This window comes from Alternaria infectoria (genome assembly GCF_024043175.1).
Source record: "Alternaria infectoria strain BMP 0036 chromosome Unknown scaffold_11, whole genome shotgun sequence".
Lineage (NCBI taxonomy): Eukaryota > Fungi > Ascomycota > Dothideomycetes > Pleosporales > Pleosporaceae > Alternaria > Alternaria infectoria.
The window spans coordinates 925,330-943,588 of NW_026250700.1; the positions used below are offsets into that span (position 1 = coordinate 925,330).

The window sequence follows — 18,259 nt, forward strand, 5'->3', positions numbered from 1 at the left end:
TCGCTCGTCTCATCTCTCTTTCACCGTTCATCTGATCACATCTCTGATCATCTCTTCGGGTCTTCACCTTAGACCACACGATTTCTGGAGCGAGGCGCTTAGGGCTACGACCACGATATCATGGAGTTCAAAAGTCCGACGGAACAATAGACGCATGCCGTCATGGCTACGAACGGACCTTGGCGTTTGGGAGCAGTGCGCATCGACGCACGCATTTCTTTTCTTTTATTGTATATACTACCAATTACTTCGGTACTTGGCCGCGCACAGCCTGTGTCCTTCTCAGCGGTCTCTCCGCTAGCATCCTCATGTTGCGCAGTTTACGTGGAGGATGTCATTCGAAGATAGGGATTAGGGCTCGGAACAGGCAACATGGATACCCGCCCTTACTCAAGGGGCATCAACCTTCGATTTCTCATAGTTCAAACACATCACGGATGTCCACGGAGTAATGCCGTGGCTTCCGAAAGAAAACAATACAAATAATTACCACAAACACATCTACCACCAAACTGCATTGTGACCTGTGCTCGGGTGACTGACCTCAACAGTCGGTCTGTACCATGGGTTGTTTCGGCCACAGCCGATCACCAACCTTACGGATAGCATTCACTTGCAGTTTTCACCTGCAATGGTGACGACAAGAAACGGCCGCGAACTGCGGATTGGTACCCCGCTGTCAGCTCATAGTTCGTGCCAAACGCACTATTGCCCGCTTCTCAACCATGGCACGCCAACATGTTCAGCCATACTAACATAGCGGGCGCGCCTCCGCGCTAGAATCTCTACCCCTCCAAAGCTTATGCCAGAGTCTCGTCCCATCAACACGCCACAGCACTCACATTCCGCCGCGCCTAGAAGTCAGCCCACGTCGTCCAACGGTCTCGTCCTCAACCCTTTGCGCAGCGACGAAATCATCGGTAGAACCTGACGCTAGCGACCCACTAATAAAAGGCCTTTCACAACGCTGATGACCCTGCAGATCTTTTTCGAGCCTAGCTCTGAACCTTAACGATCTGCACAAGAACCCTCAGGTCCGGGAGCCCCGATTCGGAAGGACACGGCTCCAAGCCCTGCCATTGGCTCGGAAATCGTAGCAGGGCAAACTCTATCCAAACAACAGGCCAGCTCTCCGGGGAGAGAACGAAATTCCCCAACATTGCATCCTGGGAGTTTATTTCCTTGGCTTCGCGGGCGCGTTTTCGACTCGTCAGCCACAATGTACGTGTCGCAAGGCACCCAGCGTCGGTTGCACTGTAAATGGCGCGCCCTGAGTTCCGCCTTGGGAGGGACCCCACATCCGACTTGACGCCGGATCGCGGATTCCCATTGCCCTGCTGCACCGCTGTCTCGGCTCACTTTCCAACGCTCCTCTGCTTTTGCATCGCAATCTGTGCCCATCGTGGAAATGCTGTCCCCACGGATGAACTGAGCGTGACATCATATCTGCATCAACAACAGCAATTCCTCTGCTTTTTGCGTTGTTCCATGTTTCGCGCGCAGTTTGCAGTATTGTTCGGGCGTACATCACGGAAGTTTGCGGATCGGCGGAGCAAAGTAAGCACGTAACTGCTGCGAGGACAGGGCGCATCTGTTTCTCAACCAGCATGCACATGCAACCTGCAAAGCCAACAAAAAAGCGAAAACAAATTGGGTTTCCCCCCTCTCCAACGACGATCTCGAGGCGCGCGTATGTGTGGCTGGGCGGCCGCTGGGGTCGGTCGTTCTGCGTTTACTAAACCCGACACGGCATCTTTCGAATATAATAGCAGCGGCGCTGCGAACACGCAAACTTTGGGACCGTGACGCTGTGTCACGATCAGGCTTCCGCTGTCTCTTGCTGGTAAAGTCTGTCTGTGCCCCTGCCGCGGCTACAGCGGGCCAACTTACTGGTTCCACGATGATACTATGGAGTATGTACCTTTTTACTTTTTTTTATCTGGAGACGATAAGGTTTATCTCGCGGATGTGACCTCTCGCATCTTCTGGAGGAGGCGGTTAGTGGAAACGCTACGGCTATACAAGAGGAAGTAACAACTAGGTTTGCGGATTGTAGTCATCGATTTCTTGCTTTCTAACTCGGAGTGTCAGCCTCTTTGTTGCCTGTTCTGCCTAATCTCATTTTCGTTGACGGGCAAAGTTGCCCGTTGGCGATTGCGTCCATGCATGTCAGACTGGACATTCCACCTCATGCCACTGCGGCTTTCATGGCTCGTTGCGAGGGCAGAGAGTTGTATGCAGTGGTTGCGTATGGTTGTACGGTAGCCACGCATTCGCTAAACACAACATACTGCAGTGTCGTACCACCCGACTCGCTACACCCAACAGTCCTCAGTATACCTTTATAGCAGTACCCCCATGTCTCTCCCTTACCCAGGTACTCGCACAATAGCACGCCTTCAAGCCCCTCGTCCCGCTCTGTACAACATTGGACGCGAGCTGCGAGGGATGGGACTGGCCCCACTGCGGGATGTCCCTGTTGTGAGACGTTCGTTTATCTGCCTGCAGATCTCAAGATGACTGAGACAGCGTGGCCTGGCTCCAGGAGGCGAGTTTGCGGGGGGAGATGAGATGCATGGTCGGGTCTTTTGATGTTGTGCATCTTGTGCGATGGATGTGTGCAGGTCGCCATTTGCTGTGTATACGGTAAGGGTGTTGGCGGGTTTGCCGCCTTCCCCGTTCCCTGCTCCCTGGCTCGGGGAAACTGAGGAAGGGGTTTTCCAGGGTAAGTAGGGTGATGTGGAGCTGGCGGGGATGATATGTTTCGTTCCGTCCTCTCCTGCCGATAGGGTGATGCCGCAGAGGTCACTGACGTCTCTTCCCTCTCGCTTCTGAATAGTATGCAGGGTGTTACTGTCCCTTCTATCCCCACGTTGCTCAAATTACAGAGCTTACACAAGTATGTTAGTGGAGCAGCGAGATCCTAAAGGTTTTCGGTTTCTTACGTCGCACCAGATTAACGCCATGTGCTCGTGTCGCACCGGGGACGTGGGCGCGAGGGACGGCCGCTTGGTCCCACGTCGTGCAGTCTCACAACACGAGAAGCCCATCTTGTTCCCACGGCCCTGTATAGGGCTCCACTCGCATGTTCAAGTGTTTTCCCTGTAAAGGAATATGCCTTAGTTGTCATCAAGAAGACATACACACATGAATCTCAGATGTAACTGTAATTCAACAAGGCATCAAGATCATACCCATCCCTAGAAGGTAAAGTGCTCATTGACTGCGCATCGATATACTCATCAAATGCACGACAATCATGTCAAGACTTTCCACTGGGAAAACGAAGCCCACTGAATCACAACATGCCATGCCATCGCAACCCTCTCTCCCATAGCAACAAACCCTCGCTCCGTACCACAAACCAAGGAAAACCAAGACAAAAATGCAGCGCCCACCGACCTGTCATCCCCAAAGTCGATCTTACAACCTGCAAGCCACCGACCATCTAAGGCTGCGACTCAAGCCCTCTACGTTGTGCAACAATGGCTGATACACAAGCGTACCTTTATGTAGGAGCAGAATTATGTTGCGCTTAGGCGAACGGGAAGACACGACATGCGTGCTCACGGCGATCTGCTGTGCATGTATAACTGGTGGAGACTTTAGCCACCGGGTTGTAGGGAGTGTAGTTGTGAGGTGCGTAGTGGATCTGTATCAAGAGAGCTGTTTGTCTATGTTGAAGGTTCGAGCAGTGGGATTACGATCATGAATAGGGTAAGGTCACTACGTGCGTCGGCGGAAAAAGAAATATCACTGCTAGAGGTGAATGGGTCCTCAGATGTCACATATATGTTCGTTTATCAGTTATACGAAGCCTTTCGTCTTTTTACTTCAACAATAAAGTTCAGTATAAATGCGCCCAGCATTCTGATGTAGTATAAGATACGCCGTGTCCAAGACCCTACGAACCTACTTCTGCGCACACATAGCCCAGTCAAAGCTCCAAGACTTAGCCACCATGGAGCACCAAGAATCACATGAGAAGCAGTCTTCGCCAGTAAAAAAAGGTATGTAGAATAAACTTTGAAAATGTCTTACACACTGCACATGCACGAAGCTGACAACTGACAGGTGTAACTAGCGACAACTCAGAATTATCGTCTCGCTACCCTTATTCTTCTGCCCTGCATGCACGCGGTGCAACATTCGCTTCCGAGACCCCTTCTCTTCTAGTCTAGTAAAGTAAGACGCGTGTTCCCGCCTCTGTAACCAAGACACACGTAACAGCGCGAGCGAGGGTATAACGAAGCCACGGTAGCAGAAAGCAGGTAAAGACGAAACAAGCCGCTCGTGCGTGAGCAGGAGACTACTTTTAGCATCTAGAGCATGGGTGAGAAAAGGGTTCAGTACGCGTGCGTGTGTGACTAGTGTCGATGCAAAACACTGACACGGCAGTCTCGCTGCGGCCCGTCAACCATGCACGTCGCCCGTAACTTTCTCAACAGCATATGTCTTCGCGGCCGCACATGTGAGCGCCTGCAGCTACTTCCCGAACACGAACCAGGAATCCGGAGGCGAGACTGCCTATCGTGCAATGTCAGGGCCCAACCATTTTCATCGCTGTAGTCGGGTGTCTTTGCATGATGGGTGCTGCGTCTCTCATGTGAACTTCGCCATGTTTACATATCGTGCGAAGCTGTGGTCCTCGCTTTGGTCGACGCCGCGGTCGTTGACTGCCTGCCTGTATCGCTCTTTTAGGCCGTTTTCTGGATCATCTGAGTCCATCTCGTCCTCGTAGTCTAGGTCTTCGTCCATCATGCCGGCTTCGTCGGAGTTTTCTGCGTCGCTGACCGTCTCGGGCTCTTCTTTTCGCGGCTTGCTCTTTGGTTTTGCGCCCGCGCCGCCCACTTTCATGTCTTTCATCATCTTGTCCAACTCGCGCTCACGTGTCGCTTTCTTCTCTTGCTCCCTTTCCGCCCGACGTCGCTCAAGCTCGGGTTTGTAGTCGCGCTCAAACTCTTCCTTCTTTTCTTGCACGCCCTTGAAGAACTCATCCATGCCGTCTCCGGTCATTGAACTAACGCCCACAACACTAAGATGCTTGTAGAATTCCTCCAGTACCAGCGACATGCTGTTGAGCAGACTGCCCATGTATCCACTCCCTCCGCCCATGCCTTCACCACCGAAGCTGCCACCCTCTTCCTCATTGCGTAGGGCGGTTTGGAAGGCCTCAAAGTCGGTCATCCAATCCTTCGCGAACTGGGCGTCTTGCGCGTCGGTCTTGTTGAAGACGAGTATCATGGGCAATTTTGTCTTGTAGAGAATGGAGCAGGCGTAGAGCATGTTGGACATGAAGGTGCTTGTGCTAGTTGTGCGCGGTGTATCGATGATGTATGCGATGACGGTGGGGAATGTGCTGGCTAAACTCGAAAGCAGAATCTCTCCACTTGCCGACCAGACGAAAACCTCGATCTGCCCTGGCGTGTCCACGAGGATGTGTTTGACCTGCGGTTGTTGCGCCGGCGCTGCCTGTTTATCCTTGCCCCCACTTGTCATGAATTCAACTGTGCTTTGCTCTGGCTCCTTCACTGGCGCTGGCGGCTGCGTTCGCTTTTCCAACAGACCAATGACCTGATCAATTTTTGTGCTGAACAGGTTCAAGCTCGTCAAGATACCGCCGTTGGGTCCTAGGTTGAACTGCTTCATGACCTCCTTGTAGTTGACACTGTCTCGGATGTCGATGTTGGGCGTGAACGGGACATGGTGGACGGCGGGGTCGAGGTTGATGATGTACGGGGGTGTCGGGGACGCTTTGGATACGGAGGGTTCGCTTTGAGTCGGGTCGGGATGGGTATAGAGATGTGAAACAAGGCGCTGCATGAAGGTCGTCTTGCCGCTACCAGCCATGCCCACGCAGACAATGGAAACGGGTGTGTTCGAACTGGCGGTAGGCGCAGAGCCCTCTGGAGCCTTTGCGGAGGACATTGCGGAAGTTGTGCGCGTGTTTAGTAGACGATCGAGGGGTGAGAGTGAAGGTTCGGAGAACGAGTGGTAAAGTGGCAGCGTTCTTGCGGGGGAAAACGCGTGATGTTTTGTAAGGAGAGTTAGGTCAAGCAGCGTTGTTGATAGCGGGATGTAGAGGAGTTGTTCTAGAAATTCTTAGGCGGGGCGGACGCGCGCTAGGGAATCCGCCGCGGTGATGTCAGGCCCGAGCTTCGCTCCAATCTCCAAACTTTCCTCTCGCGACTCACGCGTATCAACACCAAACGACTTAGCATTGCCGCCAACATGGGTCTGGAGGATTTCGAGAAGGAACTTGCGCAGGGCAAGAAGAAGGACGACAAGAAAAAGCGCGATCGAAGCAGAAGTCGCGACAGACACCACAAGCACCGCTCATCGCGCCATCACGACGACGACCGAGACGAGCGCCACCGTCACAAGCGATCGCGACACCATCGGGAGACGTCAGAAGAGCGTGCGCGGAGGAAAAGGCGCGAGAGAGACGAGAAAGATGATCGGTCGCGACGGAAGCACAAGGAACCCGCATCGAGCGACGAGGAAGACCGTTTGACGCGAAAGCGCAAGTCGCGACACTACGAGGAAGATGAATCGTCGGGAGACGATGTTCCCCAGGAGAAGGACTACGCGCCACCAGACGACGATATCCTCGATCAGCAGCTCGAAGACGCGGCGAACGCAGACCTGCAACGCGACGACTGGATGAAGGCGCCTTCTTCTATGGACGTCGAATACGTGCAGCGCAAGAATAGGGAGGAGAAAGCTACCTATGTGAAGGCGTCGGATGAGGGTCAACCGGCGCTCAAGATGCATCACGCGGAGCTGAACCGTGATTTGGGGAACTCCAAGGACCGGAAAGTTGTCGCGGAAGAACCCGCGCAAAGAGAAGTCAGCTACACATTCGGTGACTCGGGTGCGCAATGGCGCATGACGAAACTGAAGGGCATCTACCGAAACGCAGAGGAGTCAGGACGAAGTGTGGAAGAAATAGCCATGGAAAAATACGGCGATCTACGGGACTTTGACGAGGCGCGCGAGGAGGAGATTGAGCTGGACCGCAGAAAGATGTATGGGCAAGACTATGTCGGAAAAGAGAAGCCATCTGGCGAGCTCTTCGAAGAACGCAGACTCAACGCAGGTATCCACAGGCCGTCCCGCGAGTCGCACGAACCCTCAGAGCTACCCCAAGGCGAAACAGTGCAAGACCCCCAACCTGCAACAAACACTGTTATGCTCAGCCAGACCGAGCTGAACAGGCTAAAAGCGCAGATGCTGAAGGCAAAGATGAAGAAGGCACCCGAAGCAGCCCAACTGGAAGCCGAATACAACGCCGCCCTAGCAGGCAACTCAACCTCCCAAAACCGCGACGTCGTCGTCCTAAACGCAATGGACAACCGCATGCTCGCCGGCGGCCGACAAGGCGAAGTCATAGCCCTAACCAACAAACGCGGCACGGAGCGCGGTCTCGTCAAAGAAAACGAAGAAATGACCATCGACGACATGGTCCGACAAGAACGCCGCACCAAAAACCAAGCCGGCGGCGAAGGCGCCCTCCTCGCCGAAAAGATAGCCAAAGACAGCAAATTCGACAACGACCTCGACTACATCGACGACAACGCAACCAAACTCGCCGCCCGCGCCCCCAAATCCTCCATCAACCTGCGCAACGCCGCCATCCAAGACTACACGAAAATGAACCGTATCCTCGACGCCTGCCCCCTCTGCCACCACGAAGACAAGTCCCCGCCCCAACCCCCCCTCGCCCCCATCATCAGCCTCGCAACCCGCGTTTTCTTAACCCTCCCCACCGAACCTGAAATCAGCACCGGCGGCGCCGTCATAGTCCCCATCCAGCACCGCACCAACCTGCTCGAATGCGACGACGACGAATGGGACGAAATACGCAACTTCATGAAGTGCCTCACACGCATGTACCACGACCAAGGCCGCGACGTCGTCTTCTACGAAAACGCCGCGTTCCCCGGTCGAAAAGGACACGCGGCGCTCAACGCCGTGCCTATTCCGTATGAACTAGGTGACACGGCGCCTGCGTTTTTCAAAGAAGCGATCCTCGAGTCTGCGAGCGATTGGACGCAGCATAAACCGCTTATTGATACGCAGAAGGCGAGTCGGAATGGGCTTGGGAAGCAGGCGTTCCGAAGGAGTCTGGCGAAGGAGATGCCGTATTTTCATGTTTGGTTTGAGTTGGATGGGGGGTTGGGGCATATTGTGGAGGATGAGAGGGCGTGGCCGAGGGGCGATTTGTTTGCGAGGGAGGTGTTGGGCGGGATGTTGGATGTGGGTGTTGAGGTTGTGAAGAGGCAGGGGAGATGGGTTAAAGGAGACCGGAGGGTGGAGGGATGGAGGAAGGGGTGGAGGAAGTTTGATTGGACGAGGGTGCTTACTGAGGGTCAGTAGATGGACTTGGTTGTCTGTGTATTTGAGGTTGGATATGATAGAGATGGAGTATGTTCTCAAATCGAAGGCATTTGTTTCGTCTATCCTGTAATGTCGATTGCCCATGCAAAATCATTATCGCTTGCTCGCTCCACAAACATCTCCCCATCACACACTACTACACTACACCACAACGATCCAACCCCCTCGAGCCGAAGACATCCATGCGTGATTATACCCTTCTTCTTCGTCCGTTCACTCAAGAGATTATTACGCTTAGCACGCTGCGCTTTTCATGCTAATAACATACGTACGGGTGCATTACTGCCCCTCCCCCTCCACCGCCCCTTCGTCGCCAAGGCAGGTTGTTGAGCACGCTAACCACACAAAAGCAAAAGGAACAACCCATTTTCCCAAACGAAAGCCTAGGGTATCAGAAGTGTAAGGCAAGGCAAGCTTTAGGCGAAATCAGCCGAGTACGAGAAGCCACGGAATTCTTCCTGCATGGCTTGTGAAAGCACTGAACGGAGTGTTAGCAAAAGCAAAAGTATACATGGGTGAATAACGTACCAGACTGCACAGGCGTAAGCACAGGTGTGACACTTGTAAACTCGGTGTCGAAGTTGCTAGTATCCGTTGGGCTCGTAATCTGTGGCGTAAATGGCGGCTGTACACGCTTGTGGTAGATGTCGTCCCAGTTGATGTTCCTGAAGAAAGCATGTGACATAATTTCTTGGGCGTCGGTCGGTCCGGATCCAAGACGCATCTCAGGCTCACGAGTGAGCAGTTTCTGAAGGATAGATACGGAGTCGCGCGGCATGTGAATGGGGTAGAGAGGTTCGTCGGCAAGAATGGCGTCGTAGATTTCGTCTTCGTCTTCACCACGGAAGGGGGACTGCTGGAGAAGCATCTGGTAAATGAGCACACCAAAGGCCCACCAGTCAACGGCTCGGCCGTACTTCTTGTCAAGAAGGATCTACACACTTGTGTTAGTGACTTGACTTTGTGATGATGGACGAGACTTACCTCTGGTGCCATGAATTCGGGAGTACCGCAGAAGGTGCTGGTAGTTGATCCATACCACATCTCCTCCTTGCACAATCCGTAATCACCAATCTTGATGTGTCCATCCAGCGTGAGCAGAATGTTATCCAATTTCAGATCTCGGTAGATGACGCCGTTCTCGTGGAAGTACTTCAGTGCAAGGCAGACCTCGGCGGCATAGAACCTGTGAAGATGTTAGTTGTTGCCCTTTTGATGATGATCTAGTAACGTACTGTGCGCGTTTGGTGCCGAACTGGCCTCTCTGAATGTGCAACATCAAGTCACCACCACTAATGTACTCCATGACGAAGTACACACGGGTCTCGGTCTGGAAACAAGCGTGCAAACTCAAGAGGAACGGATGCCTCTCCTTGTTCGCGATCAAGAAGACTCTCTTCTCTGAGCGTGTGCTTTCCACTTCGTCGTTTTCGATGATGAATTCCTTCTTCAGAACCTTAATAGCATAGAGCTGCTTGGTGCTCTTCGTCTCTGCCAACATGACCTTTCCGAAGTTACCCTTACCCAGAACTGCAAGGAAGTTGAAGTGGTCCAGGCCTATCCTCTTTCCAGTTCCTTGTGTGTTCGCTGCCGGTGTGACCTTCTTGCCTGGTGCTTCTATTACCGCCGATGGGGGTTGTTTCGCGGGCGCAGATGGTTCTTGCATCTTCGGTTGCGAAGGAGGCGCTTGTTGCTGATGCTGGGGTTGCGCTTGTGGCGATGGCTGTGGTAGAGCGTATGAAGATTTTTGTGGGTAGTTGGGCATCGCTGCGGGTTGTTGATGGCTCGGTGGGTAGCTCGGGATGTTGGCATATGCCGATGGATCGTAGGTGGCCGATTGAGGAGCTTGCTGTTGTGGTATGCGTTGATCTGCTGGGTATCCACTACCTGACGTCCTTCCGCCCGGCGGCGCATAGTCCGTGTTACTGCGGCCATAGGCAGGTTGAGCTGCGGTTTTGTTCATCGCAGCTGCAGCCGCAGCGACCGAAGATTGAGTGCGTGGGCCCGACGAAGGTCTGGAGCCTGCAGTAGGCGATGTGGGAGCCGCGCCAGAGCTGGATCCAGAGAAGGAGGCTCTTGCCGCATCAATTGACGCCGCCGATGTGGCATAGGATTGTTGTCGTGGAGGGCCAGGCGGAGGGCTCATCTGCTCTTTTCCGTAAGAGTACCTGTCGGATTGGGCTTGGTCTTGACCGGGTTGACCTGGAGATTGAGGTTGCGCTGGTGGCAGAGGTTTTGCTGGCTTATCCGGTCGTAGGGTCCGTCCGCTCATGCCTGGGCCCGATGATGACTGTCCTCTTCTCGTCCTCTTGATTTCCATCAAAATCTGATTAGCCACTTCCATGGACATACCGCAGAAGTCAGGTACGAAGTGAACGCAGTGAGCGTGACAGGTGAGACCACATTCTGAATTACCGTTAGTGGGGTTTGCAAATCGGAATAGTAGGTCCACTCACCATTGCACTTCTTGGTTTGTTTCCGACCAAGTGGCAGGACGTAACCGCAGTGACAGCACCAGTTGGCACCCATGTTGGAAAAGTTTTCGAAGCGATGAGGAATGCGGTGGTTGAGCTTGGCCTCGTCTGGGTCGGTTTCGGCGTTGGACTGAGTGATGCACTTGGTAACAACCTTGGGGTAGCACTTCTTGTGACACGTGTAGTTGCAGTCCGAGCATTGCATACCGGCGGCATACTTGAGGAATTCACCACAGAGAGCACAACGCATGACGTTGTAGAACTGCTGCTGGACGAACTTGTGTCCATATTGCTCGACGACATCTTCTTTGCGCTGACGAACGGCACCTTTGCGACCAAGACCAAGATCAAAGGGTTGCTTGTTGCCGGTGTTTTTGGCGAAAGACATTGTGAGGTGGATGCGACCTACCGGCTCCAGTGAGAACCAGTCATCAATCATAACGGGTCCTGTTTGGGGCTGAGGACCACCCGGTCTCGCGCCAGCAGGGCCAGGACCTCCAGCACCGGCGCCTGCAAAGTTCTGCCCTGGCGGAGGCTGGAACTGCATGTCGGGCTGGATGCCGGCTGCAGCTCCTCCCATCTTGTCAGCAGCCACCCAGCCTGAGTTCGCAAGCTCCGTCTCAATCTTCTTCCTTCGCATTTCTTCGGCAATGTCTGATATGCGGACCCACAGCATGCCGATGGGCAGAAGGTGGTCGCCCGTCTTGTCGTATACGGTAATCTCGATCTCGTTCGCCTTGTCGATGGCGAAGTCGTGAACTTCATCGACCCAGCGGTCGTTCCGTGTGGGCTTTGTACGACCCTTAATTGAGTCTTCGACTTTGATGTTGACGAATGTTTCCGGGCCTCGACTAAAGCGCCCAGTAGCTGCGTGATCGACATCGGCGACGGCATGTACGCGGAGGGAGAGGTGGCCGCTCAAAGGTTTTCTTTGACTCGGAATGTTCAAACTGTCATCTGGGCATAATCAGCATGTGGCAGCACATGGCAGCACACGGTATCGTTGGGACTTACCGTCGCCATCGGCGTCGCCCTCGATGTCGACGTGGAGATCCTCATAACGCTTCAACGAGTGCTTCAACAGCTGGATCTTCTGGTTACTCTCGATGCGCTTGGCTTCTGCGTCTGCCTTGCTCTTGCGGTCGCCTTCCATTTGGTATAACCGCACCATCTTCTCGATTCCATCCTTGTACTGCTTTTCGACACTGAGCTTGAATTCGAGCTGGGACAGCATGAGCTGGATGCGGGGACCGAGATGCGGGGTATCATATTTGATGAGGTCTGCGCGTGTTAGCTGAGTAGATCACTGATGTATGCAACAGATGTATATACCCAGTTTGCTGAAGTTCGGTCGCTTGTTGGGCGCGCCGGGAGCTGGCGGGGCATATGGCGCGCGAGGAGGCTGCAGAGCTTGCCCTCCGCTAAGCTGGCTGTACTGGCTTTCAGGGCCGCCATAATCTCCCTGTTCTTGCACATAGCCGTTCCAGCCGTCTTTCGGGGGAGGAGTCAGAGGGTTGTTGGGGCCGCGGCCTGGTTGCAAACTCATGTTCTCCATGCCTGTAGAGGTTCTCTGCACGTCCAGGTCCCGCAGCTTCGACTCAAAGTAGTCAATGTTCCGGCGGCCGTCTTTGATCTGTCCATCGAGGCGGGAAAGCACGGCCGGGTTGTTGGTCGACTGGCGCATGGCATTGGCGGCGTTGATGAGGGCCCTTTCACGGTCGATTTTGCGTTGCACATTGGCAACGGTCTCGTCGACGTTCGCCATGGCGGCGGTCGTCTAAGGCAGGTGGGCGCGGAGTGCGTCAGGAGATTTCTTCACCGACAGAGGCGACGGCGTGACCAGGTGCCCAGCGGTGGTGGGCTGCGAGGGATGCGTAGGCGCTCGGGCAGGCAGCCGTGACGTAAGCAGCTTCTGCGCGCAAGCAACAGCCAGTCCAACGCGTCGTCGGCGGCGGCGGCAGGGAGGTCGCGTAGGTGAGGTTGGCGGGCGACAATGGCGGAGTCGTCGTGCTGTGGTGATGTCGTTGGGCGAACAGCGATTTAGCTCACGCATAGGGTGGCTTAGCGGAGCCCCACTTTCCCCCTCTTCGTCGAGTGGCGTCGGGAAAGGGTTAAGTGCCGCTGTCTATCAAAAGCCGCGGGTGCTGTTTGGCGTCGTCGGGCGCGAGTACGAGACAGCAGAGGTGATGACGGCGACTGTCTGGGCGGCCGTGGCTGTTGGTGGGGAAAAGACTAACAGGCAGGCAGCATAGCGGGGTGAACTCTCAACACCGTCTCACAAGGGTTCCATGGAATCAGGCTTATTGTCCTGCTTCAGTCATACCACTTTGCCTTCTCGCATCGTCTCGACCACATTCCGAATTCTTATCTTTGTTGAAGGCAGGTGCGCATGACGCCCGCCCGATTGGGCACCGACGCCTTGACATGTGCGACCTGATCTGACTGTGCGAGGCTTGTTTTCACCCAAACTTCCTCCATCACTCCTTGCACAACTCTCTGAAACCTTCATCACACCGTCCACCACGTCTTGCGCGTCAGGAATTGAGAGCGCTGATGTCGGTAGGCATGTTTCCGTTGTATCGCATGAACACGCGCTCCATCGACTGCTACCCCATCAGTTCGCTCACGCCAAGTACGCGTCGTACTTACTTATGCTAATCCTAGCTTGATAGGTGCGCGAGATGTTCGACGCATTGCTTTTCCCGCACTCAGAATCTGTGCATAATCGCGTTGATTTACAGCTACTGTTGACCGGTCCTGTCGCTAAGTACAGCAATGGTACCTAGGTATGATAGAGTAACAGTGGTTGGTCCTTCACTTAGCATCAGAAGGAGATCAGGGCGGATAAAAACCGTACCTCTGTATGAGTTGTAACGCCCAAAAATTCTCTGTTGTTTTCTTTTCCAGTACCGGCTCTGTTTCGGGAATATGGATCAGGCTGCGAGCAAGTAGTGGAGAAGAATGTTGCTTGACGCCTACTACGCCAGCCTTTCATGTCGTGTGATGCAGCTTTTCTGGCCACACGAAAATCGATCGTTGTGAATCTCAATGTATGTGCGCCATCTTGCTGCTCTCAGGCACTATTCGCATACGGCTGTGTCAAGTTCATACGTCCAAGATGATCGAAGGAACTCCTCACGTTGCTAGATCTCTCTTAGATGAGGGATGTGCGAATGTAAGTATCATAGAGTATCTGACACAATACTACTACCGAGCGCTAGATCTGCCCTGTAGATACAGAAATTTGAGAGGTTCGTGTAATCCCAAATACATACCGAGGCCAAGTTCTCAGAGGAGAGCGGCGTAACCATTTCCTCCTCCCAACGGGTTGTGCGTTTGCCACCTTGCTCGGTATGCTTTCTCTTGGATCTTGATTCATCGATATATGCGGATACTTGGACTCTTGCAACCAGCCACGTTTGATCCGTAGAGCCCCAGGACAGCCGTCTTGACCCACACCAGTGGTGCCCACTTCGTTCCACACAGTCAGCTCCTCGTCGGCATCATGTAATGTATCCAGCCAGCTAAACAGAAGTATGGACATGGCAAACCGGATGGTGCACCGGACCTCGTCCCCAATGAGCTTGGCATCTATCTCTATGCTAAACCAGCTAGAGCTCTTAGCTAATTCTAATGCAAGAGTTTTCTCGAGGGTAAGTCTACCCAGAGCATGCCGTTGTAAGGACCCGGAGTCCCATGTTGTCTCTAAGCAAAGACCAAAAGGCAGTCTATGGCAGATCTTATGCAGCCGGAACACTTCACCTTTGGACCTTCTCATGCGTGTTCTCCATCCGCAGTATTTGCATACCCATCGTGGTGTGTTGCGATATATGGCCTCTGAATTACTATCAACATAATCAACCTCTGGATTATGTACTAGCTGACAGGCATGCATAGTGACTTCAGCGAGGTACCCTAGCGGCTCTACTTCTAGATCGTCGTGCGTATCTGGAATCTCGAGTACTCTTTGGATCAGCCTAAAAGAGCATATACAGGCCGTTTCGCTACATGCTCGCATGATATCAATGCTGATATCCGAGTGTGTTTTCTCATAGTCGACAGGTATGTTGGCACCCTCCGATGCAAGCGCCAGCAAAGAGTATATGCGATCGCGGCGAATCTGGCAATACTGATTCGGTAACTCCCGCAGAATGGAGAACAGTGATCTGTCATGAAGTAGTCGACGACCGCGCGCGAGGTCAATGTGGCGTGTAAACCTAGAGTCTAGGCCGTCGTGTGTATACCATGGGATCTTGCCAATATATTTGAGCAGGGAACGATCCAGCTCCACATCCATGGCCAAGACAACGAGACTCTTTGCCCGAGCAATCTCTTGTGTGATCCACGCCCTTGTCCAATATCCGTGTTGCGTGAGTATATGCCAACCGAATTCCACTTCTTCCAGTGACTTTGCGACCTCAATCCACCAATTAGAGGTGCTCTTGATCATATTACATTGCCTCCAGACCTCAAAGAATCGGGCGATGGGTCTACTGTCACCTAACCAGATGATGACGCGTTTTGCAGCAGTGTATATTGCACCCATTTGGGCCACTTGGTGATTGCGTTCGATCACGCTATGCTGGTCGATACATATGGCGTCTATCCAGAGGGCTTGACCCGGGTACTTCTTTCGGGCAACTTCTAGGAAGTTCATCAAGTTCCGCCGAACTAAGAAGAGTCTCCAGTTCAACAAGATCGGGCACACTGCATCCTCTCTACCCCAGGTGTAAGACAGACAGGTATAATCGTCCTTAGTGGTAGCAGAGGTCAAGCCACATTGTAGGTAGCCTTCTTTCGACAAATCCGGTCTTATCCTCAAGACGCGTATCGCTGGCTGATTGTAATCGAGGGGGGAATGTTGAAAAGTCGGATAGTATGATCGGCTTGCGGATAGTGATTCGATGTTGAGCATTGCCGAGCGACGTTGTTGGAGGAAGCTGTTGACAGTGAGGCTGAGATTAAGTCGAGGCTGACACCGAGGTTCGATCGGGTGTTGTGGGTGAACTTGTTTCAATAACTTCACAAAGATGCTCGATAGTAAAAGAGGACGCATTGGAGCTCGTTTATTGGGAAAATACCATTCATGAATGACGAGATGTATTCGTAGGCAGCAATAGATGAGGGGGGTGTGATGTGGCAGATACGAGGCTATGCTCATGGCCGTTCCCCATTCGCCAACATCGTGGGAAAGAGCGCCTATGACGCTGGAGGCGGAATGAGATGGTCACTGCAACCAAATTCAGACCGACATGAATATTTGGGTTATTTGAAGAATTACTATGCGAAGAATCGCTCATAAACCGAATCATGCCGTGTTGTTCTTGTCAGGCTATGAATTCACAGCTCGTGCCAAAGCAGCGGCATCGCATCATCGCAGAGCATCTTGCTTAGCTGAATCCAGAGAGCGTTCCTACAGCCCGTGGGTGAGGATGCTAGTAATGTCGTGAGGACTAGTGTTGATAGTTAGTCACTAGAAACAGATGTAAAGTTGGTGTCCTTCCAGCCAAAGACGGACGTTCCGGGCGCCCCTTGTATATTTTAGCCTAGTCTCATCAATCGCTACATGTAGGATGTACACAATGCGTATCGCCCTGACGTTTATGGCCCCCATCTCAACAAACCATCCAGCATCAGCGCGTGTACGAACCCAACTTTAGGTCCAGTCGTGGCTAGAGACGGATAGGTTTGAGCGAACGACTCGGCAGCCGCCCGCTCTTCGCAGTGCAGGATCTGGGATCAGGGCAGGTCTGCATCCGGTTAGCGCCACCCATGTACGTCACGGCAAGTCGCGTCGATTGGGTACGTAAGGAGAAGTCGCACGTCGAAACACCGACTTTTCACACTCCACCTAGGCACTATGGCCAATGCCATAACATACAGAGCCACTGCTAATACGACGCCGGCACTCTTGCTCTCGTGTATCCATCACCCGAAAACGCGTTCGTTGAGAAACTGGGATCACGCGCCTCACCTCAGATAGGCATGAGTGCGCCGAGCCGTCCACGGGGATTGAATTGATGGTTCCATGCGCGTCTCTTCCCCATGTTCTCTCCTATCCTTATGAGCTCCCTCCATCCGCCCATCTTCATCACCAGCCGTCTCGAAGGATTCGTGCAGCGGTTGAGAGTTGATAATTCAAGGTACAAGGTCTGCGATTCGGGCCTTTTGCGGAGCATTTCGCAAGCGAGGCGCGACTAACGCAGGTTCGCCAGCGACGCGCTACCCGAACCCCCTACCGACAACGAGTCCATCAGCCGTCGCGGCTAGCAGCCTCACGGCACGCTGGCCGGGCATGGAGAACTGTGCAGAAGCTAAGAAGAAGAGAGAGCCGATCTTTCCAGATGATGCACTCCCGACATCGCGGCACCTCCCAGTATCATGACAAGAAACATCGCACGATCACCAATGGATCTATCCTGCACTGCGCGATGTATCAGAATGTCAATACCCCTACAGCTCAACAGGGCCATTCCATGGACGGCGAGTACGCGAGTGTCAGTCGCGAAGATTTCGAATCCTTCAGGGTCCATCTATAGGAGCCGTTCAGGAGCCAGGCACGTAACAGCACCCAGCAATATGGTCCAGCCGTGCCACATTCACCGGTTCCACATCGTCAGGCGACCCACGCCATATCTAACCTCGACACGGGAACGAACGTCGGGTGAGGGTCGCCGTACTTTCCTAGCAGCGTCCTAGATTACGCCCCAGAAGCTATGCCAGAATGCGACAAAAATCTGTCTCGTGCGGGTCTTTCTGGCGGCTTGTGCTCGACACAGCTGTCAGATTATTTGTTGGACTGATGTGGATACTCGAGAAACCCGGAAGATCAACGATAACAGGTTGATATGCGTCCAATTCTTTCCCTTCTTGAAACCAGGTCGGCTTGTTGCCTCCGCTTGGGTCTGCTTCACAACTATTCGCAATGTCCTGAAGCATATGCATCTTTGCATCGCATCCTGATGTGTTTCCACATGTTCCCTCCTTAGTCCTTCTTTTGCATCTTTTCTGCATACTTCATCCCTTCGCTCCCCACTTCGCGCTCTGGGAAGCCGTGGCTATCAGCGTAAGGGTATCAACATGACTTACTACGGCGACAACGCTCCTGAGCTTGCTGCTTCAGTCATCGCGCTGGCAGTTATTGCCTACATTCTTTTCGGATTGCGAGTCTATACGAGACTACACAACAATGCTTGGGGCTTGGATGACTGGAGCATGACAGCTGCAACTGTGAGCCGACCTTACGAATTTCGTACAAGACAACTCAACTGACGAAGATGATACAGGTCCCCTTTACTGGCTTGACGATAGCATGCATTGGGGGCGCCTTCAGCGGAGTCGGGGTCCACGACGATAAGCTCAGCGCAGAAGAGAAAGTCAAAGGG

The 18,259-nt window shown here is 53.3% G+C and overlaps 3 protein-coding genes across 3 annotated transcripts; 1 reads left to right on the forward strand and 2 right to left on the reverse strand.

The window, feature by feature from the left end:
• Positions 1-4,602: 4,602 nt before the first annotated feature.
• Positions 4,603-5,928, reverse strand: J4E92_007173 (uncharacterized protein; the record flags this gene model as incomplete). The annotated part of the gene is made up of 1 exon (XM_051498536.1): positions 4,603-5,928. The coding sequence occupies one exon, from the start codon at positions 5,926-5,928 to the stop codon at positions 4,603-4,605; it is 1,326 nt and encodes a 441-aa protein (XP_051351470.1).
• A 303-nt stretch (positions 5,929-6,231) lies between these two features.
• On the forward strand, positions 6,232-8,379 carry J4E92_007174 (uncharacterized protein; the record flags this gene model as incomplete). Its single annotated transcript, XM_051498537.1, has 1 exon — positions 6,232-8,379. One exon carries the CDS (start codon positions 6,232-6,234, stop codon positions 8,377-8,379), a length of 2,148 nt encoding a protein of 715 aa, XP_051351471.1.
• A 437-nt stretch (positions 8,380-8,816) lies between these two features.
• On the reverse strand, positions 8,817-12,639 carry PKC1 (Serine/threonine kinase; the record flags this gene model as incomplete). Its single annotated transcript, XM_051498538.1, has 7 exons — positions 8,817-8,878; positions 8,929-9,334; positions 9,385-9,586; positions 9,636-10,806; positions 10,857-11,831; positions 11,889-12,155; positions 12,207-12,639. The coding sequence occupies 7 exons, from the start codon at positions 12,637-12,639 to the stop codon at positions 8,817-8,819; spliced, it is 3,516 nt and encodes a 1,171-aa protein (XP_051351472.1).
• Between the last annotated feature and the right edge of the window lie 5,620 nt (positions 12,640-18,259).